Raw genomic sequence first — 10,607 nt, forward strand, 5'->3', positions numbered from 1 at the left:
AAAAAAAAAAAAAAAAAAGGATTAAATCTAAATATTACATGTATAAACAATAATAATTCCTAAAATTCCTAATTTGTTGGAGGATATCAGGTAGAATTACAGAACTGCAAAAGGTAATATAGGTTGGATCAAAGTGATTACAGTTAAAATGCTTAAGCCTCTTATAATAAAAATAACCATGTGATTGCTAAAAGGTGTAGACTGCATAATCTGCAAACAAGAAGAGGAAAAAAGATGTAAAACAAACTACACAGTGAAAAAATGGGACAAAAAGAAAGCATTTAAGATGGTAGGGAAAATTCCAAATATATAAGCAACACTGAAATATTATTCAGCTGTAAAAATGGTTTTCAGAAACACATAGTAATATAAAGGAATCTGAAAACCGTAACATTTTAAAACAAAAGAAAGAAGTCACCAAAGACTAGCACTATTTTACACTGAACTAAAATCAAGAAAAATTATGCATTATTTTGAGACAGATACAGAGAATAAAGGAAAGTAAAAAAGTGTATATTATGGAAAGGAGATTCTGGTGGAAAAAACTACAAGTAAAATCCCCTTTTTTGTGTGTGGTAGTGGGTGGAACCCAAGGTCTGGGGCTTGCTAGGCAAGAGCTCCACCACAGAGCAACATTTCCAGGCTTGAACATTCTATTTTTAGGCTGTCATAGTTACTATTACTATAATTTTACTTTTACTCTTTCACACACACAACCATAGTTCAAATACTTTGTAGTTTACATCAAAAAATTAAAATCACAGAAGGATGTCATACTTCTTTTTAATGTAATACATAACACAAGCTCATATACAGAAAATTGTTTCTAGACAAATTCTCATGAAACTTATTTGTTCTTGAGAAAGGGAGCCAAGGCATGAGATAGATAGCCAAGGCATTGCTTTTAATTATACACTTTCTTTGTATTTTTTAATAATGTGAATATTCATAAAGTTACAGTAACATAAAATAAAAACCTACACATATCATTCTCTCTACATATTTGAGTATCTTATTATAAAGTATGATGTTAACCTCATTATATGAGTCAACTCATGTTCCCTGTGAAATTACATACAGTAATTTCTTACTTTGGTTTCTGTTAGCCCTTAGCAAAGGGTATATGAAGCTAGAGTTTGGCTCCACACATCCTTTCTGACTAAGCCAAGTGGAAAGTTTATAATATACTGTGGCGCTATATCACATCATGATTCTTCTCTTGTTTGTTTGTTTGTTTACTTGTTTTTTTGAGGAAGGGGCTGGCTATATAATTCAGGATTGCCTCAAACTCACTGTAATCCTCCTGCTTCAGCTCCTGAATGCTGAGATTATAGGCATGTACCAACACACCTGGCTTCATGCTTCTACTCTAGATTAACAGTTTTTTAGGCTCAATGTGACAAAATGTCTTTGTCATGTCATACACACACACACATATATATACTTTCTTTTGTTATATATATATGTATTTCTTATATATATGTTATTTTCTCATTTGAAACAGATTTTCATTGGGCAGAGCATATTTCTTTTGACCAATAATTACATTTATTCAAATAAAGAATTATTAACTTCCTGGGGGCCTGCCCCTTAGCTCAGTTCTTCAAGTGGCTGCTTCAACAAAGCAGTCACGCTCAGGTTGCTGTGGTTCGATCCCCACAACTCAAGCCAGCCAAACCTGCCCTGAAGGCAAACGAAGCAAAAAAAGAAAAACAAAACAAAAACAAAAACAAAACTTCCTATGTAAGTCATTGAAGAATGAAAGAAAAGAAAGATGTATACTCTTTGTTCTTTTTTTTTTTTGGTACAGGAATCAAACTCAGGACCTTGCACTTGCCAGGCAGATGCTATGCCACTAAGCTACCTCCCCAGCCTGTGTGCTTTGTTCTTAAGGAGCCTATAGTTAAACAGAGACGGCAAATGAGTACGAAATTAATGTAGAAGAGAATATAGAAGAACAATAACGTAAGTTTAGAGTGTTATAAGAATATATAGAAAGGAAATATTACAAGATGATATACAGCTAGGTGTGATGGAGCATTTCTGTAATCCTAGCATTTGAAAGGCTGGGGCAGAAGGATCACTGTGAGTTTGTGGCCAATCTAAATCATATAGTGAGTTCAAGACCAGCCTGAACTTCATAGTGAGACCTTATCTTAAAACAAAACAAAACAAAAAAAAGAACTGTAAATAACAGAAATTAATGAGAAGAGCTACTGAAGTGGGTCATACAGAAAGTATGATCAAAAATAGAATGGAAAGGGCTGGCCTGATAGCTTAGCAGACTAAAGTGCCTGCTTAGGCAGGGCACAGCGGCTGGCTTTCGATCCCTGGCATGTCATGCTGGCCCTGCCCTCAGGGTGATGGAGACTGGGCATGGTGGCGTCCACCTGTAATCCCAGCACTTGGGATGCTGAAAACAGGAGAATCACTACAAGTCCAATCTACAATAGTGAGACCCTGTAGACCTTGTCCTAAATACAGAAAAAAAATAGAAATGATAATTCATGTTATTTTAAGTATCTTAAAATACAACATGCAATACAAACTTACAGACTACCACATAGTATAAGATGAATAATGTTTCAGAGGTAATAAATTTGAAAAACAAACCCAGTGAAATAAATCAATTTCAGGCTCCTTGTAAGATTTAAACTAGAGCTTTAAACTAAAGATTCCTGTGAGACATGGGGGCACACACCTGTAATTCCAGCACTCAGGAGTCTAAGGCAAAAAAATTGCCACAAGTTTGAAGTTAATCTAGGCTACACAGTAACTTCAAAGCTAGCTGGGCTACTTAGTGAGACCCTGTCTTAAAAAAAAAATATGAAGCTTCTTTTTAGTCTGTTCCATATGGAGGAAAAAACTCCACACAATAGGTGTTACATCAACATACAGATGTAACACTGATACATGTAAACAATAGTTTAACTTAGGGTCAATAGTTGAATCTGCCTCTTAGCTCTGCTCTTTACTAACTTTTGTGACTTTGGAAAGTCTTCGTCTTCTCATCTGTAAAATGGGATAATAAAAACTTATTTCATGGGTAAGACTAGATGTATTAATATATAAAACTTTTATGCCCCCTACCATTTAATACTCAGTATAAGCAAATACTATTATATTCTTCCAAATTAGCAATTATCACGAAATCTTAAAATGAGTTCATTTTTCCCTATGTACTAAAAAATATACCTCTAATAAATACAGAAATCAGTTTTTTCTAATTCTATTTCTTTTTATGTATTTAGTACAGGGTGTACAGGGACTCACTATGTAGATAAGACTCCTAGAAATTCTCCTGTTTTCAGTCTCCCAAACGCTGAGATTACAGGTGCATACCACCACGCCTAGTCTCTTTCACCATCTCTGCGTGCCCCAGGGGCACACCAGCAGTTGAAACTGGTCCTTGAGTCTGCCTAAGAAGGTGCTTTAATCCCTGAGCTTTCTGGCTGGCCTTTCTAATTCTATTTCTTTAAAAGTTTATTGGGGCCGGGACGATAGCTCAGTAGAATAAGTGTTTGCTTGACAAGCACCAGGTCCTGAGTTCAATTCCTGGTATCATAAATAATAAAAATAAAATAAAGTTTTATTCACACTACATTCCCAACTGCAACATTATATCTAGGCATGGGGTAAAAAAAAAAAAAACTACATTATTTTTATTTTTTATTTTTTTGGTGCTGGGATTAAACCCAGAGTCCCACATATACTAGATAAGCACTCCACCACTAAGCTGCACCACCAACCTCCAATATATATTTTTAAATTATATTTCTGCTATTTGAATTCTAACCTATAGATTGGAAAACCATATCATTAAAACCATTTAATAGATTATTACACTAAGAGGAAATAGTGTGAAGTCAGTGGAAAAAATATTCCTGTGTCATAATTCCATATACTTAGTAAGACTATCAGTAGATACTAGAAGTATTAAATATAAATAACTTTTTTGTTTCTGGGACTCAAACTCAGGACCTCACTCTTGCCAGGTGGGCGCTGCAACAAGGAGTTATATCCCTGACCCTAGATAACTTATCCTATGAACACAGACCCACAAAGACTATGTCTAGAACATTTACAAGCTAAGCATATTGGTACCTGCCTAGAGATTTAGCACTTGGGAGGCTGAGGCAGGAGGATAATGAATTTGATGCCAGCCTGATTATTCTACACACCAACTAAAAGCCATCTTGACTAAATAATGAGACACTTCTTATAGCCACCCCCTAATCCAAAGCTATTCAATGTAAAAGGGCAGTGATGATGGTGATTTGTATTATCTATTCACTTTTAATTTAAACAGGCTTTCAGGTGGTGATAACCTCCCCACAAGAACATGCCTCTTGCAAAAGATCTCCTTCATCCCTCTCCAGAGGAAGAGAAGAGAAAGCACAAGAAGTGCCTGGTGCAGAGCCCCAATTGCTACTTCATGGGCATGAAGTTCCCAGGATACTATAAAATCACCACGGTCTTTAGCCATGCACAGATGGTAGTTCTGTGTGTTGCTGCTCCACTGTCCTCTGCCAGTCTATAGGAGGAAAAGCAAGGCTCACAGAAGTACTGTTTAGGAGGAAGCAGCACTAACAGTACCCTCAATCAAGATGAGTGGGAAGCCATCACTATAAACACATTTTGGATTAAGATAATAATAATATTAATTTAAACAGAATATTCTGGCTTTGAGGGCTTGCCAGATAGCTCAGCAGTTAAAGCACCTGCTTTGGCAGACACTGGGGTCAGAGGTTTGATCCCTGGTGTGCCATGCCAGCCCTGCCCCCGGAGTGCACTAAGACTGGGCATGGTGGCATGTGCCTGTAATCCCAGTGCTTGGGAAGCTGAAAACAGGAGAATCCCTACAAGTCCAATCTGTGTAGTGAGACCCTGTAGAGCCAACATTAAATACAAAAAAAAAAAAAAAGAATATTCTGGCTTTGAAAAAGTAAAGAGGAAAATCTGGAATAATTTATGGGAGTACCCCGAAAAATAAAAGGTGCAACACAAACTCAAGTAGAATATTGAAAAATAAATCTTAGGCATATAATATCATAAATTGAGTGAAATGAACATACATTTTCCTATTAATGCAGAGCTTTTATACAGAAAGGGCTATACAAAGATATCTATAAGGTTTACATAACTTCTGCTTTAAGTAAGATTATACATATTATAAACAGCACAGAAAAAACATACTTACAAAGCAACAAAGAAATTTATCCTGGTATGCTCACTTATAGTAAATTTAGCTCTCTTGAAATAAACAAAGGTCATAGCCAAAAGATACTATAAGAAAAAAGTTAGAAATTAATATTGTTTTGCTTTCATAAATAAAACTACATTTAAGAAAATTATTTTAAAGTTTTCTAATGAATAAACTAGAATAAAAGATTATTTATCCTTATTGCAGAATCACTTATTTTTTGTTTCCTGCAATTAGTGTTAGAAAGATATTGATCATTCTGATTAAAATTAGATGGACTCCTACATTTTATTATAGCCAATAAAGTTTAAAACTTCATTTGTAAAACTTAAATGTCAAACCTATAGAAAGTTGAAACAACAGTAAAATGAATAATTATACATCCTTCATCTATATTCATATTTGCAGCATTTGCTTGGTATCTTTGAATGTGTACACATACACATAAACTTTCCTCTAAACTCTTTTAGTTACAGACATCCATATTCCCTTTTTCTTTTTTAGCAGGGTGCTGCTATTTTGACAGAGATTGGTCTGGAATTCCTGGGCTCATGTGATCCTCCCACCTCAGCCTCCCAGGTGCTCAGACTACAGGCATATGCCCCCACGCCCAGCCATACTCACTTTTTTATGTGCTGGAGATTATACCCAGGACCTCATGCATACTAACCACATGCTGTACCCCAGCTCCTGTACCAGTGGTGGTGAACCAAAAGGAATACGTGTTATTGTTTTTAAGAGAAAGTGTTAATGTGTGAGTTTTTGCTAAACTAAAATCTCAGATTTTTTTTTCCAGTGTTGGCACTTTTTGATAAGTAAATGGACTATGCATTGCAGTTTGGCACTAGGGACTGAACCTAGGGCCTGGTCCTTGCTAGGAAAAACACTGTCCACTGAGCTATATACACCTAGTTCTCATTTTTTTTTTTTTTTTTTTTTTCCCAGAACAGGGGATTGAACTCAGGCCTTGTGCTTGCCAGGGAAGCGCTTATTCTACTGAGCCATCTCTCCGGCCCCAATTTTTGAAAGATTATCTTGTTAAGTTGCCCATGGGCTGGCTGACCTCAAACTTACTGTTCTTCCACTTTAGCCTCCTGAGTAGCTGTGATTACAGGCATGTGAGCCCAGCTCTACTCCCTTTGTGTTTTCCTTTCTTCTTTATATACTCAAAAATATAACCTTTATAAACTGCTTCTAATAACTTTAGAAATTAGAATAACATGCTTTTATTTGCATGGGGAAAGCAAATTTTAGATATATTATTAGAAAGATTTACAGCTAGCCCATTATTAAAACACATCAAGGTCTGACTGTTCAAATTAGAAATAAATTGTAGCACTATTTTCTTTCTTTTTCTATTTTCTTTCTCATAGAATATTTACTCATCCTGTAGTCACAAGATGGAACACAAATGTAATTCCAAATTTTCACAGCATCCAGTAAGGGATACTTGAAACAATGTTAAAAATACAGTGTTCTCGGTTACTTTTCAAACACTGCCCCCTGCTGTCCAATAACTGTAATGCTCTTAAAACTAGCATTGAAAAGTTAAACTCCACAGAAACAGGATATTTGAATTTTTTTTTTTAACGTTTATTGTGTGTGTGTGTGTGTGTGTGTGTGTGTGTGTGTGTGGCCAGCTCAGCCCACCAGGGGGCGTGGCTGGCTGGCATGTGGTGCTGGAGGATCGAACCGCGGTCCCTGTGCTTTGCCAAGCTTGTTCCAAGTAGGTGCTTTAGACCACTGAGCCATCTCTCCATCCCCGAAACAGGATATTTGACATTAAAGCCTTACTGTTAATTTTATCTTTTAATTTTTTTTTTGGCGGAACTGGGGATTGAACTCAGGCCCTAGCACTTGCCAGGGAAGCACTTTATTCTACTGAGCTATCTCCCCGGCCCCCTGTTAATTTTAAAAAGTATTAGTGACATTGTGATTGTATTTTAAAATAGTCTTTATATTTTAGAGATGTCTGGAATTTGCTTCAAAATAATCCAGTTTTGAGAGAAGGTATAAAATAATGAATGACCATTGCTTGTTTTGTTTGTTTTTTGAGACAGGTATTTCTATGCAGGTCAGGCTGGACCCGAACTCACTATGCAGCCCAAGCCGGCCTCATGCTCGCAGTGATCCTGCTGCTTCAGCCTCCTGAGTGCTAAGATTATAGTTGTGTGCCACTATGTACAGCTAAAATGCCTTAGTTTTTTTTAATGCCTTAGTTTTGTCATTTTAAGTGTAAAAAAAAGTTTAATACCAATTTAGTGGGTATTTAATCATAAGATAGCCTTCTGATCCATTCCCTTTTCTATTAGTTTGTATATTTTAAATGAGACGTAAACTTCTGAACTTTCTATATCACTGCTTAGTCTAAAACTGCATTTTAAAAGTTGAATTTTGCCTTTTTTTTTTTTTCCTAGTCATTTTGAGCAGCATCTCACTATGCAGTTCATCTCACCTTGAACTCACTTGGTACCCTAGGCAGGCCAGCCTGAATTCTCTGTGATCCTCCTGCATCAGCCTCCTTTGTGCTGGGATTACAGGCATGCACCACCATGCCATTTGGCAGAATTTCAGCTATTCAGCTAACTCAAAAAGCACAGTGCTGGTATGGTGGTGCACGCCTGTAATTTTAACACTTAGAAGGTTAATGCAGGAGGATCACCAAGAGTTTGATGCCAACCTGGATGACCTAGTAAATTCAAGATCAGTCTAAACTATAGTCAGATGCTCTCTCAAACAAACTAATCAAAAACCAAAAATCAAAACAGAAAAGCAAAGAAACAAATATTGTAATGCATGCCAACAAAAAAATCCCATAGAAACATCAGTGCTCCTAGTTAAGACATCCTTTTTCTGATTCCTAAATAATAACATGTTATTGGCATTTGTTTTATCTGATTAACTCACAAAATATTAAAATGTACAAGAGAATTCCTTAGTGGAGTGAATTTCAGGATAGTTTCACCACAATTTAATTAAAGCCAGTAATTCTGAAGAAAAAAGAAGAATGGTCATTCTGATCAAAATATATCAAATATAAAATTTTGTTTTCAATAAAAAATATGAACTTAAAGGTCTAGTAACATAATACTGGTTAATGATTATCTTGATACTAAATTTACCTTGTCTGCAATTTTACAGCAGCAATCCATCCATAAGAAATCTTGAATTAGATCATCATCTACAACAAAAGATAGCTATGACTTGCCTTTTAAAAATACTGTCTTTTGAAAAACTAATTTCTATTTCAGATTATAAATGTTTGTAAATCAAACACCAATGACAAGACCAAGATTGTGAAAGGTGTAATTTTTAGTTCTTTAGTGTATTTACCACTGTAAAGACTGTAAAAAAGCTACTGCCATCTTCCCTCCACCTTCCCCTCTGATTTCCCTCACTAGGAATACGGTTCAGCTTTGAGGGAGAGTAGTATGTGTCTGGTTTACTGCATACTAGCTCTTCATTCTTTTTCTAAAATCAATTATAGAGAGCAGAATTGGAATCTGATAAAAGATAATTCAACTTTTAAGAAATAACTTAATGAATACTTTTCTAAATATTGTTTTTATATGCCTTTTTTCTATTACTTTCTCTTTTTAGGTTCCAGTGTATTTTTACTTTTGAGTCCTTTTCTATTTATTTCTGTTCCACTTATCTACTCAAATATATATGAAAATGTTATATAAAGGGTTTGAAATTCATTACTATTAACATTTAATTTTTGAAAAACTGAGTGTTCTGATGAAAAGACCAATAAGCAAAAAATGTTAAGGATAGCATCCAAAATGTAGGTCAAAAACACCATTTCAACTCTGAAGGCCTCAAATATATAATCTCAAAATATACCGGCAGCTACCAGAACATAATCTAGGCAAATCACTTTTTCCACTTTCTCCTTCAGTTTAAGAAAGGATACATTGTTTTACATGCTAGAAATATCATGCAATAAAGTATCTAGAAAGTTCTAAGAATAACTATTGATTTCCTGAGGAATAATTTCTGTCCTGGTAATTCTATTTCTTAAAACCAGTTTTGTTTTGTTTTTTAATGTGTGACAAAAATGGGTATCAAAAAACTTATGGGTTTTAAAACATCGGTGGTTTATATTTTGTTCTACTCAATAAAGAAACATGTATCCTATATCCTGATGGGAGAACATCTTTTATCTTTTTCTACTTATACTTCTTACACTTTTTTTTTTTTTTTGGCAGAACTGGGGATTGAACTCAGACCCTTGTGCTTGCCAGGGAAGCACTTATTCCACTGAGCCATCTCCCTGGCCCCAAGAGCGAATTTTTAATTCACAAGCAAGCAAACCTAAACAAAACCCAACATTAAAAATTAAAAACAAAATCAAATTCGATTGGAGATGAAAAATTTGATCAAGAAAATAACACTATCTGTTTTGATCATTATGAAATTGATAAAATAGTTTACATTCTAATTTTAAGTACTTTATGCTATTAACAATATCCTTTTTGATCACTATGAAAGTGGAAAAAAAAAGAAATTTATAGTCTAATTCTTAAGAACTTTATAATTATGCTATTAAAATATTTTAAACCTACCAAATAATTTGAAGAAAGCAGTCATTTCCTGACGCTGTATAACTAGACAAGGCCCTTTGGGACGTTTAGATTTGTTGTTGTTATGTGCATTTTTATCAGATGCTTGCCAACTATCTTTAAAAATAGTACGCTTGAGATTAATTTTAGGCTGATGTGACCTATTTGACCCTGATTTTACATGAACAGTGACAGTAGGTGGTGTCTCACAATACATCTGATTGTGCCTCATTTTGGTTTCCTGAGATTCCTGTAAAAATAAAACATACAATTATTTATCACACTCATTTCTATATAAAAATGAATTGCCTTATACAACCCAATGTAGTTATATAAATGTTATTAACTTGCTGTTTAAAGTGTTAGTTGTGACAGTGATTCACATTAGAAATTGCTTTTAGAATTTAGTGTTAGGAAAAGCTGGCTTCCTTTGAGTAACTATATACTTCCCTTGGTTTAGTTCAGTGGTACAGCACTTACCTAGCAAGCATGAAGTTCTAGATTTAATTCTCAGCATCACACAAAAATAGAAAAAAGTTTATGGAAAATACACAGTATTATGTTTAATAAAATCTGAAATAAAGTCTGTCAATATTTAACAATATACCTTATCATTACTTTGGTGGTAGTAAGAAAACATAATTACTAAAGCCATCTAAAGCTATCTTTAGTAAAATTTGTGTTGAAAGTATTTCTAGTGTAATGAAAAATGAAGAGGGGCTGGGGAGATAGCTCAGTAGAATAAGCGCTTGCCTGGCAAGCACAAGGCCCTGAGTTCAATCCCCAGTACTGCCAAAGGAAAAAAAAAAAGCAAAAATTACAGTACTAGGTTGAGGGAC

At 34.9% G+C, this 10,607-nt stretch overlaps 1 protein-coding gene across 1 annotated transcript in view; it reads right to left on the reverse strand.

The window, feature by feature from the left end:
- The window catches only part of Spdya (speedy/RINGO cell cycle regulator family member A), a 48,458-nt gene that overhangs the window by 35,879 nt on the left and 1,972 nt on the right, over window positions 1–10,607 (reverse strand). The window contains exons 2-4 of the mRNA XM_023711108.1: window positions 9,772–10,018; window positions 8,326–8,384; window positions 5,201–5,286 (exon numbers count right to left, since the gene is read on the reverse strand). Of these exons, the coding sequence (XP_023566876.1) occupies window positions 5,201–5,286; window positions 8,326–8,384; window positions 9,772–10,000 (374 nt within the window). The 5' untranslated portion in view covers window positions 10,001–10,018. The remainder of the gene's footprint in view (window positions 1–5,200; window positions 5,287–8,325; window positions 8,385–9,771; window positions 10,019–10,607) is intronic.

Source organism: Octodon degus, unplaced genomic scaffold (assembly GCF_000260255.1).
Source record: "Octodon degus isolate 3935 unplaced genomic scaffold, OctDeg1.0 scaffold00019, whole genome shotgun sequence".
Lineage (NCBI taxonomy): Eukaryota > Metazoa > Chordata > Mammalia > Rodentia > Octodontidae > Octodon > Octodon degus.